The sequence below is a fragment of the Somniosus microcephalus genome, chromosome 9 (assembly GCF_052327205.1).
Source record: "Somniosus microcephalus isolate GS21.2 chromosome 9, FLI_Smic_1.0, whole genome shotgun sequence".
Lineage (NCBI taxonomy): Eukaryota > Metazoa > Chordata > Chondrichthyes > Squaliformes > Somniosidae > Somniosus > Somniosus microcephalus.
Genome location: NC_140995.1, coordinates 132,001,029 through 132,028,806, shown reverse-complemented (window position 1 = coordinate 132,028,806; position 27,778 = coordinate 132,001,029). Strand labels below are relative to the sequence as shown.

Sequence of the window (27,778 nt, the reverse complement as noted above, 5' to 3'; positions counted from 1 at the left end):
CTCCACGGTGCTGTGGTCAGGTTGCTCATCCTCCCCGCAGTCCCTGTTCCCATCCTCACAGGGAGTAAGAGCCTCGAATCTGTTGGACACGTGCAAGGGCTGCGGCTCCTCCAACACTACCTCCTGGATCCCCGTACCTGCCTCACTTCTAGTCACACCATCCTGACCCTGGCCACGGACTACATCTGAATTAATTAATCTAATTGGTGTGAATACCTCGTGATACACAGAGTCCAGGTAACTCTCCCCCTCCCTGATGTGTCTCAGTGTTTGAAGCTCGGACTCCAGCTCTTCAACACTGAGCTGGAGTTCCTCGAGCAGCCAACACTTACTGCAAATGTGATCACCGTGAGCATCAATGGTGTCCACCAGCTCCCACATATTGCAGCAGCAACACATCACCTGATCTCCCATTCTATGTAATTAATTAAATTTATTAATATTCTTAAATACCCTCTGACCCGATTCTAGATGGTGAATATCACACCTTAGAAACTATAAACCAAAGAGATTTAAGCTTAAAAAGGGATAAATACTTACCAACCAATCACTTACCCGCTTTCTGGTGACGTCACACTTGGATCACTTTTTACCTCTCTCCTTCCCTCCGAGTTCCCAGACTGGAGATTGGTAGGCCTTGCCTGGTCTCTGGGACTTTTATAGCCCCGCTGCTGCCGCTGAAACACCCGCTGACGAACTGAGGCGTTACCTGGGTCTCTGGGACTTTTATAGCCCCGCTGCTGCCGCTCGAGATTCCCGCCGACGCACTGGTGCTGCGTGTGCTTACTTCTGCTGACGCTGCACCCTCAGAGGTTGGAGCTTCCTCTGAGGAGTCTGGCTGCACAGCCTCTTCCTCCTCCACAGTGAGGACGGGGGCTCTGGATGGTACTGTGGGGGAGTAAAGGAAGGAGTTACAGATGTAATGCCAAGGTTCCTCTGGTGACTCCCAGCGAGTTGGCATCTGCTGACACCTGCATCCATGCAGCATTGGTCTCAGTGGGAGGCCTCTTCCTCCCTGACCTAAGGAAGAGGACCTCCCTGTGGGCCCTAACCCCATCCAATAATGCCTGCAGTGAAGCCTCGTCGAATTTGAAGGCAGCTCGGGGTCTGGCACTGGCCACAGCTGCTGCAGGCTCCTCTGCCATCCTGTATGGTTCATTTGGAAGCCGTCAGAGGATGCAGTGCTTGCCATGGACCTTGAAAGCACCACGAATTATGACATCATACTGTGGGGATTTCTGACTCGATTTAGACAATTAGCAAGACTTCCCACATGCTGGGAATTAATTGGCCAATTGAGGGAAAGTTGCGTGGGGCTGGCTGACACTTTTTTGCGTGTGTCAGAAACCCCACATTCGGGGAAATCCGACCATTCCCCACACAAGCCAAAAATCGGGGCCATTATCTTTATGGTCTCTTTCTTTAGTTATCCTCTTGCTCTTAATGTATTTATAAAACATCTTTGAGTTTTCCTTGATTTTACTTGCCAACATTTTTTCATGCTCTCTCTTTGCTTTCTTAATTTCCCCCCTGCACTTTCTATACTCTTCTAGAGTTTCTGCAGTATTGATCCCTCGGTATCTATCATAAGCCTCCCTTTTTTTCTTTATCCTACCCTGTATGTCCCTTGACATTCGGGGACTCTAGATTTGTTAGTCCCACCCTTTTTCTTTAAGGGAACATACTTGCTCTGACCCTCAGGATCTCCTCCTTGAATGCCTCCCACTGCTCCGACACTGATTTACTTTTAAGTAGCTGTTTCCAGTCCACTTTGGCTAAATCCCATCTTAGCTTAGCAAAATTGGCTTTTCCCCAATTGAGAACTTTTATTCCTGGTCTGTTTTGTCCTTTTCCATAACTACCCTAAATCTAACTGAATTATGATCACTAGCACCAAAATGCTCTCCCACCGATACCCCTTCCCCCTGCCCAGCCTCATTCCCTAAAACTAATTCCAGAACCGCCCCCTCCCTTGTTGGGCTTGTTACATACTGGCTAAAAAAGTTCTCCTGAATGCATTTTAGGAATTCTGCATTCTCTATACCTTTCACACTAATTTTATCCCAGTTTGTATTAGGTAGTTGAAATCCCCTACTATTAGTGCCCTATAGTTTTTGCACTTCTCAGAAATTTGTCTATATATTTGCTCTTCTGTCTCCCTCTGACTGTTTGGGTCCCAGCAGTGTAATTGCCCCTTTTTTGTTCATCAATTCAACCCATATGGCCTCATTTGATGATTCCTCCAACATATCATCCCTCCTCACAGCTGTAATAGTTTCTTTAATCAGTACTGCGACGCTCCTCCTTTATTACCCCCCTCTCTATCCCGTCTGAAAACCCTGTAACCAGGAATATTGAGCTGCCATACCTGCCCTTTTAGCCATGTCTTAGTAATAGCTATAATATCATACTCCCAAGTGTCTATCTATGCTCTCAGTTCATCTGCCTTATTCCCTATACCCCTTGCATTGAAGTATATACCATTTAGCACTGCCAAACTCCCTTGATGTCAATTTTCTAGCCCTTGCTTCCTCTGTCTTCCAAATTCACTTTCTACTTTTCTGCTTTCTAATTTCAGCTTTGCTTCTTTCCCTTCTGAATCTATTCTCAGGCGTCCCCCCCAGCACTAGCAAACCCGAGGATATTGGCCCCAGCTCTGTTGAGGTGCAACTCATCTGGCTTGTACAGGTCCCACCTCCCCCAGAAATGGTCCCAATGCCTCAGGAATCTAAAGCCCTCCCACCTGCACCATCTGTTCAGCCATGCATTCATCTGCTCTATCCTCCTATTTCTGTACTCACTAGCACATGGCACCGGGAGTAATCCGGAGATTACAACCTTTTGAAGTCCTGCTTTTTAACCTCTTTCCTAGCTCCCTAAACTCTGCCTGCAGGGCCTCATCCCTCTTTCTACCTATGTCATTGGTACTGATATGGACCATGACCTCTGGCTGTTCACCCTCTCCCCCTCAGAATGCCCTGCAGCCGCTCAGTGACATCCTTGACCCTGGCACCAGGGAGGCAACATACCATCCTGGAGTCACATCTGTGGCTGCAGAAACGCCTGTCTGCTCCCCTAACTATCGAATCCCCTACCACTATTGCTCTTCCATTCTTCTTCCTCCTCCCCCGTGCAGTTGAGCCACCTGTGGTGCCGTGGACTTGACTCTGGCTGCACTCCCCAGAGGAACCATCGCCCCCACCAGTACTCAGAACAGATTACTGTTTGGAGAGCGAGATGCACTTAGGGGTCTCCTGCACTACCTGCCTGGTCTTCTCCTTCTGTCTGGCGGTCACCCATTCCCTCTCTGCCTGCACACTCTTAAGCTGCGGGGTGACCACCTCTAGAAACATGCTATCCACGAAGTTCTCAGCCTCGCAGATGCAATGCAGTGACTCCAGCTGCCGCTCAAGCTCTGAAACCCGGAGCTCGAGTTGATGTAACTGGCGACACTTCCTGCACATGTGGTCGTCCAGGCCACGAGAAGCGTCCAGGACTTCCCACATGGCATAGGATGTGCACTCCACGGGACTGAGCTGCCCTGCCATGCTTCTAGTTATTAGATTAATTAAGGTTTTAGTATACCCCTCTGCCCTTAAAGACTAAAAGACAACGGACAAAAAAAACAGTGATACTCACTGGCTCTGAATCTGAATAGCAAAGAAAAACGATCTTTACCAACCAATCAGTTACCAGCTATCCTGTGACGTCACTCCTTGTGCTGTTTTTTCTTTCGCTGCTGCCGGTGAGTCTGGGCCTCGCTCTCTCTCCCGCTCCTTATACTCCTCACTGTCCTCGCTCAGGCTCCACCCAGGGCCGCCCTCGCCGCTGCCGGTGAGTCTGGGCCTCGCTCTCTCTCCCGCTCCTTATACTCCTCACTGTCCTTGCTCAGGCTCCACCCAGGGCCGCTCTCGCTGCTGCCGGTGAGTCTGGGCCTCGCTCTCTCTCCCGCTCCTTATACTCCTCACTGTCCTTGCTCAGGCTCCACCCAGGGCCGCTCTCGCTGCTGCCACTGCCGCTGCCAGTGTGTCTCCCGGGGCCCGGCCCGGGCTGTGTGAGTGTCTCCCGGGGCCCAGGCTGTGTGAGTGTCTCCCTGGGCCCGGGCTGTGTGATTGTCTCCCGGGGCCCGGGCCGGGCTGCGTGAGTGTCTCCCGGGGCCCGGGCCGGGCTGCGCGAGTGTCTCCCGGGGCCCGGGCCGGGCTGCGCGAGTGTCTCCCGGGGCCCGGGCCGGGCTGCGCGAGTGTCTCCCGGGGCCCGGGCCGGGCTGCGCGAGTGTCTCCCGGGGCCCGGGCCGGGCTGCGCGAGTGTCTCCCGGGGCCCGGGCCGGGCTGCGCGAGTGTCTCCCGGGGCCCGGGCCGGGCTGCGCGAGTGTCTCCCGGGGCCCGGGCCGGGCTGCGCGAGTGTCTCCCGGGGCCCGGGCCGGGCTGCGCGAGTGTCTCCCGGGGCCCGGGCCGGGCTGCGCGAGTGTCTCCCGGGGCCCGGGCCGGGCTGCGCGAGTGTCGCCCGGGCCGGGCTGCGCGAGTGTCGCCCGGGCCGGGCTGCGCGAGTGTCTCCCGGGGCCCGGGCCGGGCTGCGCGAGTGTCTCCCGGGGCCCGGGCCGGGCTGCGCGAGTGTCTCCTGGGGCCCGGGCCGGGCTGCGTGAGTGTCTCCCGGGGCCCGGGCCGGGCGAGTGTCTCCCGGGGCCCGGGCCGGGCTGCGTGAGTGTCTCCCGGGGCCCGGGCCGGGCTGCGTGAGTGTCTCCCGGGGCCCGGGCCGGGCTGCGTGAGTGTCTCCCGGGCCGGGCTGTGTGAGTGTCTCCCGGGGCCCGGGCCGGGCTGTGTGAGTGTCTCCCGGGGCCCGAGCCGGGCTGTGTGATTGTCTCCCAGGGCCTGGGCTGTGTGAATGTCATAGAGTTTTACAGCACAGAAAGAGGCCCTTCGGCCCATCGTGTCTGCGCCGCCCATCCATCCCTGTCCAGTCTAATCCCATTTTCCAGCATTTGGTCCATAGCCTTGTATGCAATGGCATTTCAAGTGCTCATCCAAATGCTCCTTGAATGTTGTGAGGGTTCCTGCCTCTACCATCCTTTTAGGCATTGAGTTCCACATTCCAACCACCCTCTGGGTGAAAAAGTTCCTCCTCAAATCCCCTCTAAATCTCCTGCCCCTTACCCTGAATCTATGCCCCCTTGTTATTGACCCCCCTACTAAGGGGAAAAGTTCCTCTTTGTCTACCCTATCTATGCCCCTCATCATTTTGTACACCTCAATCAGGTCCCCCCTCAGCCTTCTTTGCTCCAAGGAAAACAACCCCAGCCTGTTTAGTCTTTCTTCATAGCTGAGGCGCTCCATCCCAGGTAACATCCTGGTGAATCTTCTCTGCACCCTCTCCAAAGCAATCACATCCTTCCTATAGTGAGGCGACCAGAACTGCACACAGTACTCCAGCTGTGGCCTCACCAGCGTTTTGTACAGCTCCATCATAACCTCCCTGCTCTTATATTCTATGCCTCGGCTAATGAAGGCAAGTATCCCATATGCCTTTTTAACCACCTTATCTACCTGTTCCGCTGCCTTCAGGGATCTATGTACATGTACACCAAGGTCCCTCTGACCCTCTGTACTTCCTAGGGTCCTACCACTCATTGTGTATTCCCTTGCCTTATTTGTCCGTCCAAAATGCATCACCTCGCACTTTTCAGGGTTAAATTCCATTTGCCACTTTTCCGCCCATCTGACCAACCCGTTTATATCGTCCTGTAGCCTGAGGCTTTCCTCCTCGCAATTTACCACCCCACCAATTTTCGTGTCATCTGCGAACTTACTGATCATACCTTTTACATTCTCATCCAAATCATTTATGTGGATCACAAACAACAAGGGACCCAGCACTGATCCCTGAGGTACCCCACTGGACACAGGCTTCCAGTCACAAAAGCAACCTTCGACCATCACCCTCTGCCTCCTGCCACTCAGCCAGTTTAGGATCCAACGCGCCAAGGCACCCTGGATCCCATGGGCTCTTACCTTCTTGACCAGTCTCCTATGCGGGACTTTGTCAAAAGCTTTACTGAAGTCCATGTAAACCACATCCACAGCATTTCCCTCATCCACCCCCCTAGTCACCCCCTCGAAAAATTCAATCAGATTTGTCAGACATGATTTACCCTTGACAAAGCCATGCTGACTATCCCCGATTAATCCTTGCCTCTCCAAGTGGAGACTAATTTTGTCCCTCAGAATTTTTTCCAATAATTTCCCTACCACAGATGTTAGGCTCACTGGCCTGTAATTCCCTGGTTTATCCCTGCTACCCTTCTTGTATAATGGTACTACATTAGCTGTTCTCCAGTCCTCTGGTACACCCCCTGTGGCCAGAGAGGTTCTGAAAATTTGTGTCAGAGCCCCTGCAATCTCCTCCTTTGCCTCCCACAGCAGCCTGGGATACATCTCGTCCGGGCCTGGGGATTTATCCACTTTTTGGCCTGCTAAAACCGCTAGCACCTCCTCCCTCTCGATGCTAATATGTTCAAGTATGTCACAGTCCCCTTGCCCGATTTCTATGTCTGCATCGTCTTTCTCCATAGTGAACACAGATGCAAAAAATGTCTCCCGGGGTCGAGCCGGGCTGTGTGAGTGTCTCCCGGGGCCCGGGCTGTGTGAGTGTCTCCCGGGGCCCGGGCTGTGTGAGTGTCTCCTGGGGTCGAGCCGGGCTGTGTGAGTGTCTGCCGGGGCCCGGGCTGTGTGAGTGTCTCCCAGGGTCGAGCCGGGCTGTGTGAGTGTCTCCCAGCGTCGAGCCGGGCTGTGTGAGTGTCTCCCGGGGCCCGGGCTGTGTGAGTGTCTCCCGGGGAACCGAAGGGAGGAGTGAAAGCACAGTCGAAGAGAAAGGTTATAAAGAGGTTTTTGAAATTGAAGAGGGATTTAGTGATTGAGTGCTGGAGGATGGGGCATTTTGGCTAAAAGAACAACTACCAATGATGGAGCAGAGAAAGAGGGGAGCAAGGAAGTGGTATGTGTGGGAATGCATGGGTGATGCGCTATCAATTACTCATAAAAGACTGAGAGTTAAGAGAGTAACTAAAGGCTTTTATTAACAAAAGAATGAAGGTCTGCCTCGAGTGGTCGACCGGTCCAGAAATACAAAGGGCTGGGGAGCAGTCACCTTTATACTAGGACTTGTGGGAGGAGTCAGCCGAGGCATGTCCAGGCATGTACACAGTGGAATACAAACAGTGGTTTACCACATTCACCTCTTGTTTAAAATTGAGTCCGGCGGGGTGAGGTGTATTAACAGTTAGTGTATTGGAGTCTCTCTGGAGGTCTTGTCTGCCGCTGTGATCGGCGTGGCGACGGCAGGGGTAGTGGAGCTTCCGGCGTCGAGTCCTGCGTAGGCTGTGGCACAGGCGTGTCGTCCTCGTAGATGTCGGGCGGGTCGCGGGGCCCAGGCCTGCCGTCTGCTGGGGCTGGATATCGGGTCGTGGGGGGGGGGTGGTAGTGAGTAGTGGGTTACTGCGGCCCCCGAGGGTGCAAGGTCTCTTATGGAGACTGTGTCCTCCCGCCCGTCCGGGTATGCAATGTAAGCATACTGGGGGTTGGCGTGGAGGAGGTCGACCCTCTCGACCAGGGGGTCCGTTTTATGGGTCCTCACGTGTCTTCTCAGTACGACCGGCCCTGGGGACGTCAGCCATGGCGGTAGCGATGTCCCCGATGCGGACTTCCTTGGGAAGACAAACATTTTCTCATGAGGGGTGGCGTTAGTGGCAGTGCAGAGCAGTGACCGAATAGAGTGGAGCGCGTCGGGGAGCACATCCTGCCAGCGGGAGGTTGGAAGGCCCCTAGACTTTAAGGCTAGCAGGGCGGCCTTCCAAACTGATGCATTTTCTCTTGCCACCTGTCCGTTCCCCCGGGGGTTGTAACTGGTGGTCCTGCTTGTGGCAATACCCCTAGTTAGCAGGTACTGACGGAGTTCGTCGCTCATAAACGATGAGCCCCGGTCGCTATGGATATAGCTGGGGAAACCGAACAGGGTGAAGAGGTCGTTCAGACATTTAATGACCGTGGCACTGGTCATGTCCGGGCAAGGGATGGCGAACGGGAAACGGGAGCACTCATCAATAATATTGAGGAAGTACACATTGCGGTCGGAGGAGGGGAGAGGCCCTTTAAAATCAACGCTCAGGGGCGAGTGGCTTTTATCAGGTGGGCCCTGTCTGGTCTATAAAAGTGCGGTTTGCACTCAGCACAGACTTGGCAGTTCCTGGTCATGGTCCTGACCACCTCAATAGAGTAAGGCAGGTTGCGGGCCTTGATGAAGTGGAAGAACCTGGTGACCCCCGGGTGGCAGAGGTCATTGTGGAGGGCCCGCAGTCTATCGATCTGCGTGCTGGCGCAGGTGCCATGCGATAGCGCATCCGGGGGTTCATTGAGCTTCCCGGGCCGGTACAAGATCTCGTAATTGTAGGTGGAAAGTTCGATTCTCCACCTCAAGATCTTGTCATTTTTGATTTTGCCCCTCTGCTTGTTGTTAAACATGAAAGCAACTGAACGCTGGTCAGTGAGCAGGGTAAATCGTTTTCCGGCCAGGTAGTGCCTCCAATGACGCACAGCCTCCACAATCGCCTGGGCCTCCTTCTCAACAGCGGAGTGTCTGGTCTCCGGGCCTTGGAGGGTTCGTGAAAAGAAGGCCACGGGTCTCCCCGCCTGATTGAGGGTAGCGGCCAGGGCAAAGTCGGACGCGTCGCTTTCCACCTGGAAGGGAATGGATTCGTCCACTGCGTGCATGGTGGCTTTGGTAATGTCCTCCTTGATACGGTGGAAGGCTAAGCGGGCCTCTGCCGTCAAGGGAAAAGAGGTGGACTTGATCAGCGGACGGGCCTTGTCCGCATAGTAGGGGACCCACTGGGCGTAATAGGAGAAAAACCCTAGGCACCTCTTCAGGGCCTTGAGGCAGTGGGGCAGTGGGAGTTCCATAAGGGGACGCATCCGGTCGGGGTCGGGGCCGATGACTCAGTGTTCCACAACACAGCCAAGGATGGCGAGGCGGTTTGTGCGGAATATGCACTTCTCCTTGTTATATGTCAGGTTCAGGAGTTGGGCGGTGCGGAGGAATTTTTCGAGGTTTGCGTCATGGTCCTGCAAGTCACGGCCGCAGATGGTCACATTGTCCAGATATGGGAAAGTGGCCTGCAACGCATTTTGATCTACCATCCGGTCCATCTCCCTTTGGAAGACGGAGACCCCGTTGGTGACGCCAAAGGGAACCCTAAGTGATAGAGGCGGCCGTTTGCCTCAAAGGCAGTATACTGGCGGTCCTCAGGGCGGATAGGGAGCTGGTGGTACGCTGATTTCAGGTCAATGGTCGAGAAGACGCGGTACTGCGCGATCTGGTTGACCATATCAGCTATGCGGGGGAGTGGGTAGGCGTCCAGCAGGGTGTAGCGATTTATTGTCTGGCTGTAGTCGATGACCAGGCGCTGCTTCTCGCCGGTCTTAACGACCACAACCTGGGCTCGCCAGGGGCTGGTGCTGCCCTCAGTAATCCCTTCCTTCAGGAGCCGCTCCACTTCGGTTTTAATGAAAACCCTGTCCCCGGCACTGTATCGCCTGCTCTTTGTGGCGATGGGCTTACAGTCGGTGGTGAGGTTAGCAAACAGTTGGCGGGGGGGGGGTGACTCTGAGTGTGGAGAGGTTGCACCTGGTGCGCGGCGGGCAATTTGGAAGCTGCTGGCTGCGGACTGTGAGTGGGGGTAGGGGTCCACCGTACGCCATCGTAACACTTTTAAGGTGGCACTGAAAATCTAACCCCAGCAGGACGGCAGCGCAGAGGTCGGGCAGGACCAGAAGTTTAAAATGATCGTACACAGTCCCGTCTACTACGAGTGTCACCACGCAGTAGCCGCCGATGTCCGCCGACTGGGACTCGGAGGCCATAGAAATCCGCTGGTGCGCAGGCAGGACTGGGAGAGAGCAACGCCGCACCCTGTCGGGGTGGATGAAGCTCTCCGTGCTCCCAGAGTCAAAAAGGCAGATTGTATCGTGGCCATTTACCTTAATGTCCATTGTGGAACTGGCCAGCTGGTACGGTCTCGCTTGGTCCAGTGTAACGGATGCCAGCGTAGGGGTCGGTGTGTCGCTGCGGGTATCAGATGAGGCGGTGTTGGGGGCCTGCTGCGTTCCGGCTGTCGTCCAAGATGGCGGCGTCCATGATCCCCATGTGGCTGGAGGCGTCCAAAATGGCTGCTGTACCGGTGGTTCGCACATGGCCGGGGAGGCCCAAGATGGCGGCCCGCATGGCCCACACGCGGCGCTGCTGGGGTTCGGGATGGCTTTGGCCCTGCAGACGCTAGCGTAGTGTCCCTTCTTCCCGCAGCCCGAGCAGATCGCGTTTTTCGCCGGGCAGCGCGCTCTGGGGTGTTTTGCCTGGCCACAGAAGTAGCATTTCTGGCCTTGGGGCACTGCTGTCTGGCCTTGGGACACTGCTGCGGTAGTTGGGCCGTTGCTGCGGTGTGGCTGGGGTGGCACGGCGCTATGAGGCGGTCCTACCGTGTCCCAGGCTGTCATTCCCCGCGGCGTCCACGGTGCAGAGGAGTAGGCATCCATGCCCTGGTAGGCTGCATCCAACGATAGTGCGAGTTCAGAGGCCTTGTTGAGGTCGAGGTCACTCTGCTCCAACAGTCGCTGTCGGGTGTAATTGGATCTGTGGCCCGCTACAAAAGCGTCCTGGATAAGTTCCTCTGTGTACACGGCGGCCTTTACATCCTTACAACCACAGGCCCGGCCAAGCACAGACAGTGCCTGAAGGTATTCCACAGTCGATTCCCCAGGTTGTTGTTTACGACTCCCCAGAAGGTGCCTGGCGTACACTTCGTTCACTGGGCGCGTGTACTGGTCCTTGAGGAGCTCGATAGCGTCCGCGTACGAGGTCGCGTCTTGGATGACCGAGTACACTCGGTGGTTCACTTTGGAGGTCAGGACATCCAGTTTGTCCTCGTCCGATTTGATTGCTGCGGAGGCGGTCAGGAATTTTTCGAAACACCTAAGCCAGTGAGTAAACTTGGTGGATGAGTCCGCCTCCCGATGATCTAAGTCCAGGCATGCTGGTGTGAGGATCTTCTCCATTATAAAAATTTTGTTAATAAAATTGATGCGCTATCAATTACTCATAAAAGACTGAGAGTTAAGAGAGTAACTAAAGGCTTTTATTAACAAAAGAATGAAGGTCTGCCTCGAGTGGTCGACCGGTCCAGAAATACAAAGGGCTGGGGAGCAGTCACCTTTATACTAGGACTTGTGGGAGGAGTCAGCCGAGGCATGTCCAGGCATGTACACAGTGGAATACAAACAGTGGTTTACCACATTGGGTGAAGGAGATTGCAGAAGTAGGGTGTGTCAAGCTATGGAGAGATTTATTACTGCATTCACACCAATCGCAGCATCATAGTGAAGCAAATTTGCTTTGCACCAATGCTGCAGCTATAGTGTAAATGCAACCGAAATCCAGAATTGGGGCCCAACCTGACACTGGAATGAAGTGGAGTGAGACTCCTTGAAGAAGGGATTCTTATTCTGCCTCGCTTTGGTGTCAGTTTGGGCTTTAACACCTGATTTACACTGCACAACTTTAGTGTTGGTGCAAAGTTGATACCCTCAAGCATCGATGCTAAATTTGTAGTGAACATGCACCCTTACATGTGAGAACGGTTACACATTCCTCAATCTGCTGGATCCAGGGAGCTAGTGGAGCTTGGCAAGCACGGGGGTTAATGTGAGTGCAGGACTTTGAGCAGGAGAAGAATACAAGCCATGGTGTTTTTTTGGACAACAAGATATATGTTGGAAAAAATCAAGCATTGAGGTAACAAAACCATGGATAATGGTCTTGATCTTGACAGTGGAGAGTGGGACAGATGCGGTAATGTTTCAGAGAATAATAGGTATTTTATTTAGAGCTTCCAAATGGGCTCATGAATAAATTGGCCACCTTGTGTGATAGAGTATACAGGCTAGTAAGGTCCTGGATTTAATCACGATCTGTGCAAAGTTAACTAATCTCATCTGAGGGGAGAGGGTGCTACCGTTGATTTCAGTGCCCTTGGCTAGGGAGAGAGGGGAAAAAAAATCAACCTGGGTGTGCAGTCCTGATTGCTGTCCAATGAGCCCTGCTGAAATGTGCATGTCTGTGAATGAATGTTGGGAGGAGAAGGGTTCAGGTTTAGCTGTGATGTCCCCACCCCATCAGCTGATTAGCCTACTCATTGTCCAGGTACACGAAGAAAGATTACTTGAATGAGGTACCTTTACTTTCTGTCCTGTGGTTTCGTGATACTTTTTGACTCGACACCTATTAGGCTGGATGGTCTCTTTCTGTGTTTCAATTTCTATGTAAAGGTACCTGAGGGTATCTAGAACTGAAGCAACTGCGCTTCAGTTTGTGCCGGCACTTTCAGCAGATAAGGGAAGAGAGAATTGGAGAGGGAAACATTTTTTAAAAACATGTTATTTTTGCAATAAACTAAAATGTCGGTTATTTGGGATATGTGGAAATAATACTGATGTTCTCGCTGGAGTTAAAGGTCACAAATGGATTTCATTGTGTCATTTGGACATTCTGCCTATTGGGCTAAGCAATAGCGACATTGGTGATATCTATGGAAGAGTTTGCAAGATGGACTTATTCCAGGGTCTTAGGATAGAGGATGACTTTTTTTAAAGTAATTCTGCTAATGTCTAATTGTGTGACCAGCCTTATATTGCAACATCCAACAAGATCAGCAAATTTAATATATTGCTTCTTCTACCACAAATTTAACAATTATTAGTTGTAGCATAGTATATATTTTAACCTGTTGTGTTAAATGAATTTACAGTTGAGAAATTAAAAATAATTGTGAATGAAATTTCTGTCCTGGTCAGATCAGTGTTCCATACATGACCACACTTTATGTCTCTAAATTGCCATATTGGCCCAGAAATTCGGGTCTCCACGGGTGAGTACGCGCTGGGTACTCGCCCGTAGACCCGATGGAAGTGCCGGTTTCCTGCATGCGCGGGAAACCGGCACTTCCGTTCCTCTGAAAGCGGGTTCAGAGGTCGAACGCGTGCTCGGGGGAGTCTGCGCATGCGCTTTGAACTTGCGTTTTTTGTACCGGTTTTTCCGTGAGGGTAAGTCTTTAGAATTAGTAAGGCATGCTTTTTACAAGGTAAGTGGTCAATTAATTAAAATTATAACATTTTTTCCACAGGTTTATTATTTTTAAATACTTTAAAGCAAAGTAAGTTTATTTTTAGCCCCGTTAGAATATAAAATTATTTTTTTCAAAAATTTAAATTATTGTTTAAAATAGCTATTTAATGTAATTTATAGTTTATTTAAAAAATGTGATTTAAAAAAAAAAAAAATTATTTGAAGGTTTACTGCTATTTTGGGGCCGTAGTATTTATAAGTTTTGACAGCTCTTCTTGTCAAGACTTATGAATGGGCATTTCCCTGCTCCGATTGGCTGCCCATGGCCCACGTGATCCCAGGGGACGCATCGAACTAACTACGCCCCTGGGACACGCAAGCACTGCGCGCCGGCAGCTGGACCAGGCCCCGGATCGGAATTCCACGGGGCCCTACAGCTTAACTGCCGGCGCGCAAGGTAAGTGCAGGTCGGGGGCTTGCACCCACAGGAAGCCCCCGACCCGAATTTCTGGGCCAATATTATTAAAATAGTCAAAATGATAACATTTAAAACACTGCATTTTTTTTGTTCAGGATGAGCAGTTTGCTTGTTTTAGGGACATCCGACCTGGTGCACCCCATCATTATCTTGTAGTGCCAAGAAAACACATTGTAAATTGCAAATCTCTGAAGAAGGAGCACATATCAATAGGTGAGATTGTATTTAGCTTCATTTTTTAAATATTAGAGGGCTTGTGATGTTTAAAATGATATTACAGCACTTTAATGCATCCTCTTTCAATTGAACACTACTTGTAAAAACTTTGAAAATGCATTTCATGAACAATGTTCAAAAAGACAACAATATCATACCAGCAGCAGAGAAGATAACTTTTATTTACACATGCTAAAAGACAACTACTTTCTAGTTAGAATTGTGAACAAACTACAGGTGCTATTCTACTTGTCTTCAGTGTCCACTTTCAGTACTTTAAATCATAGATAGCATACCCGGTTATTTGTGGATGATGTTGCACTATCTTGGTTGGGGTAATATCAAGGGGGTTTATTGAATTAATTCCCATTTGATTTCTTGAGCATTTCTTTGGTTAGTTTGTAATATTCTGCCCTGTTATACTGCCATGATTGCTGTCTACTCTGTACTAGCAATTCAGATGGAACAGGTGGTTGGTGCACTGCCAGTTTAACCCTTGTCCTAATGTTGCCAGCACTGGTAAATTCCATTACATATGTGCCACTTACTAGTGTCCAAATAGTAGGAGTGAGACATGGCAAGAAGCCTCATTGTGTTACCACCTACATATTACCAGAATGTCATAGAAAGGTAGCTGGCAGTTAAAATGGGAGAGGACTGTGTTCTAGAGAATGCAAACTCAGTTGTAGTTTTGCACTACCTATTCCTGTTTTACATGTTGGTCTTGACGTATATGACTTATGGCTAAGATGATATTTTTTTAATTTGTAAAATTTTGTTTTAATGAATAGTTCAAAAGATGGTTAATATTGGAAAAAATGTACTACAGCAAAAAGGTGTTGATGACCTGGCTGATGTGAGGTATGTACAGTACTGCAGAAAACTAACTGGTTGTATGGTAACTGAATACTATTCTGAAGAAATGACATTTGTTGGTTTGATACGGAACGGTAGCATAGTGGTAATGTCACTGGGCTAATAATCCAGAGGTTCAGACTAATGATCCAGAGACATGAGTTCAAATCCCACCACGGCAGTTGGGGAATTTAAATTCAGTTAATTAAATAAACCTGGAATAATTACTAGTATCAGTAATGGTAACCATGAAACTACTGGATTGTCATAAAAACCCATCTGGTTCATTAATGTCCTTTACGTTCTTATCTGCCGTCCTTACCTGGTCTGGCCTATATGTGACTCCAGACCCACAGCAATGTGGTTGACTCTTAACTGCCCTCCGAAATGGCCTAGCAAGTCACTCAGTTGTAACTAACCGCTACGAAACAAAATAAGAATGAAACCGGATGGACCACCCGGCATTGACCTCAGCACCGGCTACGGATACAGCAATGGCACACCCAGCCCAGTCAACCCTGCAAAGTCCTCATCACCAACATCTGGGGACTTGTGCCAAAATTGGGAGAGCTGTCCCACAGACTAGTCAAGCAACAGTCTGACATAGTCATACTCACAGAATCATACCTTTCAGCCAATGTCCCGAACTCCTCCATCACCATCCCTGGGTATGTCTTGTCCCACCGGCAGGACAGACCCACCAGGGGTGGTGGCACAGTGGTATACAGTCGGGAAGGAGTGGTCCTGGGAGTCCCCAACATTGACTCTGGACCCCATGAAGTCTCATGGCTTCAGGCCAAGCATGGGCAAGGAAACCTCCTGCTGATTACCACCTACATCCCTCCCTCAGCTGATGAATCAGCACTCCTCCATGTTGAACACCACTTGGAAGAAGCACTGAGAGTAGCAAGGGCACAGAAATGGGATAGATTCAGAACATATCTAGCAGCTCAAAACTGGGCATCCATGAGGCGCTGTGGGCCATCAGCAGCAGCAGAATTGTATTCCACTGCAATCTGTAACCTCATGGCCTGGCATATCCCTCACTCTACCATTACCACCAAGCCAGGGGACCAACCCTGGTTCAACAACGAGTGTAGAAGAGCATGCCAGGAGCAGCACCAGGCATACCTAAAAATGAGGTGCCAACTTGGGGAAGCTGCAACACAGGACTACATGCATGCTAAAAAGCAGAAGCAGCATGCTACAGTCAGGGCTAAGCGAACCCACAATCAACGGATCAGATCAAAGCTCTGCAGTCCTGCCACATCCAATCGTGAACGGTGGTGGAGCATTAAACAACTAACAGGAGGAGGAGGCTCCAAGAATATCCCCATCCTCAATGATGGTGGAGTCCAGCACGTGAGTGCAAAAGACAAGGCTGAAGCGTTTGCAACCAACTTCAGCCAGAAGTGCCAAGTGGATGATCCATATCGGCCTACTCCCGAGGTCCCCACCATCACAGAAGCCAGTCTTCAGCCAATTCGATTCACTCCACGTGATATCAAGAAACGGCTGAGCGCACTGGATACAGCAAAGACTATGGGCCTCGACAACATCCCGGCTATCGTGCTGAAGACTTGTGCTCCAGAACTAGCCGCGCCTCTAGCCAAGCTGTTCCAGTACAGCTACAACACTGGCATCTATCTGACAATGTGGAAAACTGCCCAGGTATGTCCTGTCCACAAAAAGCAGGACAAATCCAACCCAGCCAATTACCGCCCCATCAGTCTGCTCTCAATCATCGGCAAAGTGATGGAAGGTGTCATTGACAGTGCTATCAAGCGGCACTTACTCACCAATAACCTGCTCACTGATGCCCAGTTTGGGTTCCGTCAAGACCACTCGGCTCCAGACCTCATTACAGCCTTGGTCCAAACATGGACAAAGGAGCTGAATTCCAGAGGTGAGGTGAGAGTGACTGCCCTTGATATCAAGGCAGCATTTGATCGAGTCTGGCATCCAGGAGCCCAATAAAACTGAAGTCAGTGGGAATCGGGAATAGCGCTCCACTGGCTGGAGTCATACCTAGCACAAAGGAAGATGGTTGTGGTGGTTGAGGGTCAATCATCACAGCCCCAGGACATCGCTGCAGGAGTTCCTCAGGGCAGTGTCCTAGGCCCAACCATTTTCAGCTGCTTCATCAATGACCTTCCCTCCAACATAAGGTCAGAAATGGGGATGTTCGCTGATGACTGCACAGTGTTCAGCGCCATTCACAACTCCTCAGATAATGAAGCAGTCCATGCCCGCATGGAACAAGACATGGATGACGTTCAGGCTTGGGCTGATAAGTGGCAGGTAACATTCGCGCCACAGAAGTGCCAGGCAATGACTATCTCCAACACGCGAGAGTCTAACCACCTCCACTTGACATTCAATGGCATTACCATCGCCGAATCCCCCACCATCAACATCCTGGGGGGTCACCATTAACCAGAGACTTAACTGGACCAGCCACATAAATACTGTGGCAACAAGAGCAGGTCAGAGGCTGGGTATTCTGCGGCGAGTGTCTCACCTTCTGACTCCCAAAGCCTTTCCACCATCTACAAGGCACAAGTAAGGAGTGTGATGGAATACTCTCCATTTGCCTGGATGAGTGCAGCTCCAACAACACTCAAGAAGCTTGACACCATCCAGGACAAAGCAGCCTGCTTGATTGGCACCCCATCCACCACCTTAAACATTCATTCCCTCCACCACCGGCATACCGTGGCTGCAGTACCATCTACAAGATGCACTGCAGCATCTCCCAAACCAGAGACTTCTTCCACCTAGAAGGACGTGGGCAGCAGCAGCATGGGAACACCACCACCTCCAAGTCACACACCATCCTGACTTAAAAGTATATCACCGATCCTTCATCGTCGCTGGGTCAAAATTCTGGAATTCCCTACATAACAGCACTGTGAGAGTACCATCACCACACAGACTGCAGCGGTTCAAGAAGGCGGCTCACCACCACCACCTCAAGGGAAACTAGGGATGGGCAATAAATGCTGGCCTTGCCAGCGACGCCCAGATCCCATAAACGAATTTTTTAAAAACTGCCTGTAGACTTTTCAGTAGTTTTCTAGAAAGGCATGTATAACATTCAGACCAATTAAAACTGACAAACTATGATCTAACATTGTCATAAACTTTAAGTGAATTGACAGCGTTCTGTGAAATTTATTCGTGGTTCACCTTTTAGAATGTTATTTCAATTTGGATTGTAGCTGAGCAGAGTATCGTGCTTGAATTTAAATTTAATCTAGCATTGCATTGCCAAAGGAAGCTGGCACACAGTTACAGTGAGGGTTATTTTCTGAGTACCCACTGGTGGCAGACATTGTGCTGCAATGTTCTAATATGTGTTGGTGACGGGGGAGTTTCCCATGGCCAGCACCTACTGAAAATTATCCTCACTGGCTAAACATCATGGAACGAACGCCAGGTATTCATAACAGTACAAAATTAAAAGGACATGCAAAGCACATTACACGTATTCATTTTCAATTTTACTGTAAATATATTGGTACATCTCTTCTAACTTGCTTGGGTTGAATTATTTTCACAAGTTTAATGCTGTACTTACAAATTACATTGAAGCTATTAAATAAAAAACTTATGAATAAATTTAACACTTTCATTTATCTGACCGAATTCATTTGTTTTTTGCAGATTTTTTGCGATTATTGTGATCATACACTATGTTTAGTATAGTTACTGAGTTGTTGGATTTGTTTACAGGCTGGGCTTTCACTGGCCCCCATTCTGCACAATAACTCATTTGCACTTGCATGTACTGGCTCCAGCCAGTCAGATGGGATTTATATCGAGAATGGTTTACAGAGCCAACTCCTATTGGTTCATTACAGTAAGTACTTTGTTTCTATTGCTGAATAAGGTTGTGATAGGTGAAAATGTGAACCAATTTGCATTAGCTCCTCTATGGTTCAGTTTAAATATGTGCTGCTCAATATGTTACTGAGCAATACAGGTTCAATCCTTGGTCTGTCCTGTAATGGTGTTGGAGGCACTGGAATTGGTTTCAGTACCCCTGGGCTAGGATGAGGATAAGTCGGACAGATTCCTGTTCTCAATTGCTATCGAGTGATCCCTACTGAAAAGTATACTTGTGGGAGCTGCTACACTTCAGGCTTTCTCCCAATTCTTTGATGTTTACCTACGTTCCTAAGAGATGAAATTTGCAACTTTGTGCCACGTAAAGGAAATGGCATGCCACGGGTTTAAATTGCCCTTTTATTGTGATCTTTTGCATTGAAGATTACATGGGTTGCTCTCCTGTCTACTCAAAGATTAAAAACACCACACTGTTAGGCCATAGTGTTTAGACCAGATTAATTGTTGATTTGATTTACAAAGAATATAATTGCACAAAAGCAAGAGTGTTTGATTTATACAATACTTTTAAACTATCCTGAAAATAATCATAATATCTTGCAACACAGAAGGAGGCTATTCGGCCCGTCGTGCCTGTGCCGGCTCTTTCAAAGAGCTGTCTAATTTAGTCCCAGACCCCAGCTTTTTCCCCGTAATCCTGCAAATTAGTCCTCTTCAAATACATAATGTCTCCTTCAGAACCTTTTAACTGAATCTTTGAATGTAGCATGGATGCTTCAGCATATCACAGGGACATCCGGTAATAACAGAATTGAGTTTGGCTGTAATGTCCCTCGTGAGTGAATAGCCTGCCAACACTCAACGCCTAGGATCACACATGAAGAATGTGCATTTGGATGATGTTCTGGGGGGTGGTCAGCACCTGTTGAAGTAACGTTTGCATGAACCAACACTTTCATGAGTGGGGATGGGGAAACAAGCTTTTATTCATTCTTTTGGCTGGTATCAGAATATTAAGGTTGCCTTACTGGGTAGAATTACCAAATTATTTGCAAATACTAACATTTTTTGCGCACATTGTACCTGGCTTACTACAATATGGACTTTTTCCCCTCCCAAAGGTTGAACATTTGATTGAAAAGCTAAAGTCTCTTCCAGATGATTGCAGTGGTGGAAGCAGTTGAATCCCAGTGCATATAGTTCCAGAAGGTGACTCTATTTCAAGACTGTTGCTGATCTTTAACCTGATCCAGCTTTTGATTTAATCAACAAGAATGAATTTGTGCCCATAACTGAAAAATGCCATTTAATGGGTTCCTGAATACTCCTATTATATAAAATCCATAATCTTTGATTTAATATAGAGATCTGTAACTATTTCCTAGACTGTTTAACCGAGACTGCAAAATTTGCATGCAAGGAAGTTAGACAATGGTTTATTAAACCTGCCAGCATGCAGTTAGCAGCACACCAATCAGTACAGTTAGCTGCAATCTAAAATTGGAAAGATTGAAGAACTTTAATTACATAGTGTTCTTATATAGTATTTCAGACCAAATCTTACATATGAAATATTTAATTGCAACAACATTAATGTAAAACATTTTTACTAAGTTTTGCTGTAAATATGTTTCATGTGCATCAATAAAATATTTATCTTGTATATGGAAGATTGTAATTAGTATGGTAGGCTCTTAGGATATTCATAAAGACATTTTAACAATTATATTCCTGGCTGAACTGTTCTCAACTTATGAAACTGGGAGAACAGACCAGTTTGTTTCTGCATGTAATATTACAATGTATTCTTGCAGATGCTAAGTTAAAAATGAGTCACTACTGTGTCATCATCTTGTGTTAATTACCAAATTGTTCTAATTTATAGATCTTATGGATTCCATTAACTTGAATATTAATAAAATAGAAACATTATACAATTGTAATGTACACTTACTGAATAACATCCATGCCATGGCTTATAAGTGCATTGTATATCAATTTGAATTGCTGGTGGTTCGATACGCCACGGCCACCGTATGCTTTTATTATGCGGCATTCTCTGACCTACTCTGTCTGCAGTCTCTAACTATATTAACAAGTTGAGATCTGCTTTTCAGCTCAGATCTATAAAATTTTGACACCTCTTGAAATGCTGGAAATTACAATTTTGCTGTTCTTAGTGTCCCAAACAGTGGCATCCTACAACTCATACATATAACCAATGCCATTAGCTGAACCTATGAACAGAATCAAGGGCCAAAATCCATATCTACCATTGAACGTATATTGGACCACCAATATCTGGCATAATTTTCATTGCACCCTTTACTATGATAGTTGCAACCTGTTTTTTGTTTTAGTAAACTGGGGGTTATGTAATCTGTATCACCTAAATCAAAATTTTAAGCCACGGACAGCATTGGAATATTCAGATAACATAAGGAAAAAAGCACTTGAGCAGTCAGCCAGCTTTGAAACAAGACACTGAGGTAGGTGTAGGCCTGGGGCCTGGAACTGAAAACTAAAATGCAGGAGGTACTTTTTTGCAGTTATAAGTTGCCAGTTCAGATCTCAAGGGTGTCCTATTGTTACACCCCTGGGTTACACTATCATATACAGGTATTTAGATATTGGGTAGAACGGAGACACTGCTGAATGCAAGATGCTCAGACTGCTTGTGGGAGCGACCAACACCAGTGTACTCGAGATTATCTAAGGTAGACGAGAAACTGAAGAGTATCTTCTGGCATTGTGATCCTCGCATGTAGGAATTCAAATGTAAAATTTAACATTTTACTGACACAGGATTACTGGAACATGAGCTTGCATGTATACATGTGACTTGCTTGTTGGTACCAAAGTAAAACTGTGTCTTTCTCTGCTATCGGCAACCATCAAGGTCAAACTTGTGAGACCTCACTCCTTGTTGCATTGTCTCTGGATGCACATTATTAGCATACCATCCAATATACAAAAAATGTGTTTTGTGATAATGAAGGATCAGGAGCTTTTCACATTTGTATTACTTGCGTATTATGCTGTTTTACTGATTTTATTTCAGTAGCGGTTTCTAATAATTTAACTCTTTATTCAACACTTTAACATAATACATAATCAGTTTAAAAACAAGTGGGTCAGGTGTTGACCAAGTTTTGTTCACCCATCCCCCTGTGCTTTCTGATCTACATTGGCTCCTGGACCAGCATCGCTTCGATTTTAAAATTCTCATCTTTTGTTTTCAAATTTCTCCATGGCCTTACCCCTCCCCTAGCTCTGTAATCTCCTCCAACCCTGCAGCCCTCCGGGATCTCTGCGCTTCTCGAATTCTGGCCTGCGCATCCCCGATTTTCATTGCTCCGCCATTGATGGCCGTGCCTTCAGCTGCCTAGGCCCCAAGCTCTGGCATTCCCTCCTTAAACCTCTCCGCCAAGCTTTTGGTCACCTGTCCTAATATCTCTTTATGTGGCTCGGTGTCAAATTTTGTTTGATAATGCTCCTGTGAAGCGCCTTGGGACATTTTACTACTTTAAAGATAAATGCAAGTTGTTGTGTTTCTTTTTAATTAGGATAAATAAATACAATAGGAGGTAACCAATGGCAGGTACTGTTTTGCAGAGTTTTACTGTTAGTTTCTGATTGTAACTCTTTTTGTAATTGTTCAGCTTTGTAAATAAGTTGTTACAGCTTATTAACAAATGAATCAGAAAAATATTTGCAGGATAAGGAGAATAAATGCCAAGTGAGTAGGGACAGGTATAAGATACAAGTGAGGATAACTAAAGCCACTATTAGAAATGCCAAAAAAAGGTATTGGGAGGGAAAAAAATATTTTAGATAGGTTTAGTATCAATGGTAAAGTTTTTTCAGTTATGTCAGAACCCAGAAAATGATTAAAGGACCATATAGGTGAGGTATTCAGCATGACAAGCTATGTTTGAGGACCAAGATATGGCTGAAGTGCTAAACAGATATTTTGCATCTGTTTTCACTATTCAAAATGATGCTAAAGTGCAACTAGTGCTAGATAGATAGTTGCTGAAATATAAATACAGAAATTGTCTTAGCTAGGATTAAAGCACTTAAGGAAGATTGGATGCCATTTACCTCAGACTGCTGAAGGAGATGGGAGACGTATTATGCGAGTTACTGACTCATATTTACTAACTCTTAAGACTACTAACCGATTGGAGGGAGGCTCATCTCAGAGGAGGGGGGAAAAAAAAAAATCGGACTCATGAATTATAGGCCTGTTACTTTGACATCGGTTGCTGGAAAAATACTGGAAGACATAATGGCCCAGAAATTCGGGTCTCCACGGGTGAGTACGCACGGGGTACTCACCCGTAGGCCCGATGGAAGTGTCAGTTTCGTGCATGCACTGCGCATGCGCGGGAAACCGGAACTTCCGTTCCCTTAAAGGAAGGGGTTCAGAAGTCAAACGCGTACGCCGGAGAGGCAGTGCGTGCGCATGGAACTTACTTTTTTTTGCAGGTTTCTCTGGGAGGGTAAGTCTCCAGGAGTTACACATATAAAAAGCAGGCGCAAAGCCTGCTTTTAACAAGGTAAGTGGTGAATTAAAATTAAAACATTTTTTCCACAGGTTTGTTATTTTTAAATACTTTAAAGAAAGGTAAGTTTATTTTTAGCCCCGTTAGAAAATGTAATTTTTTCCCCAAAAATTTAAATTGTTTAAAATAGTTATTTTATGTAATTTATAGTTATTTTAAAAATGTGATTTTTAAAAAAAAATTAAGTTTCAGTGATGTTTTGGGGCTTATAGTATTTATAGTTTTGACAGCTCTTCCTGTCAATTTTATGAATGGGCATTTCCCTGCTACCATTGGCTCTCCATGGCCCACGTGATCCCAGGGGACACATCGAACTAACTGCGCCCCTGGGATACATAAGCACTGCCCGCCGGCAGTTGGAGGAGGCCCAAGAACGGAATACCACGCAGACCCACAGCTCAACGGCCGGTGCGCTAGGTAAGTGCAGGTCGGAGACTTGCACCCGCGGGAAGCCTCCGACCCAAATTTCTGGGCCATAATGGCCCTGAATTTGCGGTCGGAGGCTTCCCGTGAGCGGATGATCCTTGACCGATCGCAAGAGCCGGGTTTTAGCGCATGCCTAAACCCAGAACATGCATGGCCCTTACGGGCATGTACGCACCCGGAGGGGCCGCAAGTTACGGCCCAATAATGGATGTGATTTATGATCAGCAAGAGGGATCGGTAATTAGTAGAGAATGCCAGCTTGTAATTTTTAGTGTAAGCATTAATGATCTGGCGCGGAGTATTGGCTTATAATTTTACAAACTAATCTACCATTTGTAGGGTCCATGCAGATGTTAATCAATGAACTTAATTAATGTAAAAACTCTGCTAAAATCTCATCAGAAATCAAATTGGCATATTGTGAACCTGTTCTCGATTAATTTCATTAACCAAATGTAAAGCTGAGCTGTTCTTTGAACACGGTCTGTGAGATGTTACCGTTTGACTTGCAATTCTCCTTCAAAAGTAATACATAATAGGAACAAGTAACTTGTCTTATTTCGAGCTCGGCACGATGTTGAGCTCTTTTTCCGCCACCTTCGTCTCCGTGCCCACTTCTCTGGCCAGGAGTCTTCCCCCCCGCACAACTGACCCTTTCTCCCGCTTGCAGAATTCCCGTTCTACCTGGACCCCTCCCTCTGGCCTCTTACCCTCTCTAGATCTTTTCATCGCTAACTGCTGCCATGACATCGGCCGTCTCCATTTCTCTGCTCCCCTCACTCAATCCAACCTACCTCCCTCTGAACTTGCAGCACTCCATTCTCTTAGATCCAACCCTGACATTGTCATTAAACCCGCTGACAAGGGTGGTGCCATTGTTGTTTGGTGCACTGACCTCTACCTAGCGGAAGCTGAACGCCAACTCTCCGACACCTCCTCCTACCTCCACCTGGACCATGACCCCACTACCGAACATCAAACTACCATTTCCAAGCCTGTCACTGACCTCATCTCCTCTGGAGATCTTCCCCCCCTCCCCTGCTGCCACCAACCTCATAGTTCCCCAACCCCGCACAGCCTGCTTCTACCTCCTTCCCAAGATCCACAAACAGGACTGCCCTGGTAGACCCATCGTTTCAGCCTGTTCTTGCCCCACGGAACTTATCTCTTCCTATCTTGACTCTTATCTTTTATCCCCTTGTCCAGTCTCTTCCCACCTACATCCGCGACTCTTTGGACGCCCTCCGCCACTTTAACAGTTTCCTGGCCCCAACCGCTTCCTTTTCACCATGGACGTACAATCCCTCTACACCTCCATCCCCCACCCTGATGGCCTGAGGGCGCTCCGCTTCTTCCTTGAACAGAGGCCCGACCAGTCCCCATCCACCACTACCCTCCTCCGCCTGGCTGAACTTGTTCTCACATTGAACAACTTCTCCTTTAACTCCACTCATTTCCTCCAAATCAAAGGTGTTGCCATGGGTACCCGCATGGGTCCTAGCTATGCCTGCCTTTTCGTGGGCTATGCGGAACAATCTTTGTTCCAGTCCTACTCGGGTCCCCTCCCTCAGCTCTTTTTCCGATACATTGATGACTGTATCGGTGCCGTTTCCTGCTCTTGTCCCGAACTTGACAATTTCATTCACTTTGCCTCCAATTTCCACCCTTCCCTCACCTTCACATGGTCCATCTCTGACTCTTCCCTTCCTCGACTTCTCAGTCTCCATCTCTGGGGATAGGTTATCGACCAATATTCACTACAAGCCCACTGACTCCCACAGCTACCTGGACTACACTTCCTCCCACCCCGCTTCCTGTAAGGACTCTATTCCATTCTTCCAGTTTCTCCGTCGTATCTGCTCCGACGATGCCACCTTCCACACCAGTGCTTCAGACATGTCTTCCTTTTTCCGCAACCGAGGATTCCCCTCTACCGTGATTGACACTGCCCTCGACCGTGTCAGTTCTATCTCCCGCACTTCTGCCCTCACCCCTGCCCCTCCCTCCCGCAACCACGATAGGGTTCCCCTTGTCCTCACCTTTCACCCCACCAGCCTCCACATTCAACGGATCATCCTCCGGCATTTCCGCTACCTCCAAAGTGATCCCACCACCAAACGTATCTTCCCCTCCCCTTTCAGCATTCCGCAGGGACCGCTCCCTCTGAGACACCCTAGTCCACTCCTCTATCACCCCAAACAGCCCTTCCCCTTCGCCTGGCACCTTCCCGTGCAAGCGGAGGAGATGTAACATCTGCCCCTATACCTCTTCCCTTCCCACTGTCTAGGGCCCCAAACACCCCTTCCAGGTGAAACAGCGATTTACTTGTACTTCTCGCAATCTAGTATACCATATTCACTGCTCACGATGCGGTCTCCTCTACATTGGGGAGACCAAACGCAGATTGGGTGACTGCTTTGCGGAACACCTCCGTTCAGTCCGTAAGGGTGACCCCGAGCTTCCGGTCGCCTGTCATTTTAATTCAACGCTCCATTCCCACTCGGACCTCACCGTCCTTGGCCTCTTGTATTGTTCCACGGAAGCTCCACGTAAACTCGAGGAACAGCACCTCCTCTTCCGATTAGGCACTCTGCAGCCTTCCGGACTCAATATCGAGTTCAACAATTTCAGATCATAACCTCGGCCCCTATTTCATTTTTTCTTGTAATTTTTCCACTCCTTTCCTTTTGTTTCGCTCTCACACCTGGCAGCTATCCCTTGCCCTGCCAGTACACTTTACACCCAATCTCAGCCTATTACCATCTCGTCTAGCTTCTAACACCTTTTATTGTCTCTTTTTTACTTCTTTTGTTTCTTTGATTCTTTTGTCCGATCGCAGCCCTGCCTCCGATCTATCTTTTCCTTCCAGTTTTGAAGAAGGGTTCGACCCCAAACGTCAACTCAAATTTCTGTCCACGGATGTTGCCTAACCTGCTGGGTTTTTCCAGCATTTTCTGTTGTTATTTCGGATTTCCAACATCCGCAGTATTTTGCTATCGTAACTTGTCTTATTATTCGCTTATCTTAACCTTCCTGCTCCAAAGCCAGCCTGGTTCTGTAAGCTTCACCTCAGTGTTTGAAGTCGCAGAATAAAGTGGTCTAGGTTCGTTCCCAATTAAAGGAATTGCATGAAAATACCTCAGTGCTTGGCGCACCATGTAGTTAAAGCTGAGCTCGCAGATACTGATTCTGGAGGAGTTGCCGAAATTTAATTTTCAGTTACTGTGTAAACAGCATCTTCCTACCCGCACCATACTCTGACATGTTGCTTGGAAAGATACTAACTTTTTTTTAGTTTGCAGCTTTGTATTTACTACAACTGCAATAAAGTACTTGTTTCTCTTACTATAAATCCTGTACACTTCAAAACATATATTCAAAATAAGCGCAGCTTCACTAACCACGACGATAGTGCAACTTCACAATTTCCTACAAACTAACTGAAATCTATCTTCACTCCAGTAGTGTGATGAGAGCGCGATCGTCCCTTCCTTGCCAAAGCATTTCCCCATCAAAGTGAACCAGACCGTGTTTCCTCGCTCGCAGCAGGATCCCCACCACTTTATTGGAAATTGTCACATAGGCATCGAACAGTCTTCCAAAAGTTACACAAATGTTTCCATCCGGCCCGGCTTCTCCATTCCTTCTAATAATACAAAGCAATTCTTCGACTTCTTTCCCGACCAGGGTATGTGCATCTTTACCCCTCTGGTCCGTTTTCGATCCCTCTTTCGGATGCCCGTATTGCTCTGCCCCTCTGTGCAGCCGTAAAGTCACCGCAGGAGAGCCACTGAAAGGATTGCGGCGCTGGTAGTCCCTGTGATCATCGGCCCATTTCTGCCACCTCTGCTGCAGCCTTGCTGTTCCGTGCTGTCCTGTCCCCCCCGGCACCTCCTTGTGATTGCCTCCACTTTCTTCCATTTCTTTCCCAATATATTAGGATCCTCTAATCCTGGACAGTCATCGCAGCCATTCTTTCCCCAGAATAATCAGCAGCTGGAAACTAGGATTCGTTTTTTTTTAATCACCTGCACATCATCTTTCAGTTAGTTGTGTTGATCAGTTTCGGGCTCGTCTTGCCTAACCTCCCTTATAAAACCCGAATATTGGTGGTTTTATTCTGCAAACCCCCGGGCTGCAGCCTGGGCGCCGCGGGGTCGCTGTCACCGAATCGGCAGCTGGTAGTTCAGTGTGGGTCATTATGATCGACAGTTTAATCAACCAA

The 27,778-nt window shown here is 48.3% G+C and overlaps 2 protein-coding genes across 3 annotated transcripts in view; one reads left to right on the top strand and one right to left on the bottom strand.

The window, feature by feature from the left end:
* The window catches only part of hint3 (histidine triad nucleotide binding protein 3), a 27,655-nt gene extending 7,433 nt beyond the window's left edge, over nucleotides 1–20,222 (top strand). For both annotated transcript variants that reach the window (XM_085997201.1, XM_085997202.1), the window contains exons 2-5: nucleotides 13,735–13,852; nucleotides 14,647–14,716; nucleotides 18,446–18,572; nucleotides 19,681–20,222. In XM_085997201.1, coding sequence (XP_085853327.1) covers nucleotides 13,735–13,852; nucleotides 14,647–14,716; nucleotides 18,446–18,572; nucleotides 19,681–19,743 — 378 coding nt within the window. In that variant the 3' untranslated portion in view covers nucleotides 19,744–20,222. The remainder of the gene's footprint in view (nucleotides 1–13,734; nucleotides 13,853–14,646; nucleotides 14,717–18,445; nucleotides 18,573–19,680) is intronic.
* On the bottom strand, nucleotides 20,120–27,778 carry LOC147112693 (actin-binding Rho-activating protein). Its single transcript, XM_085997203.1, has one exon. The coding sequence runs from the start codon at nucleotides 27,472–27,474 to the stop codon at nucleotides 27,007–27,009; it is 468 nt and encodes a 155-aa protein (XP_085853329.1). The 5' UTR covers nucleotides 27,475–27,778; the 3' UTR covers nucleotides 20,120–27,006.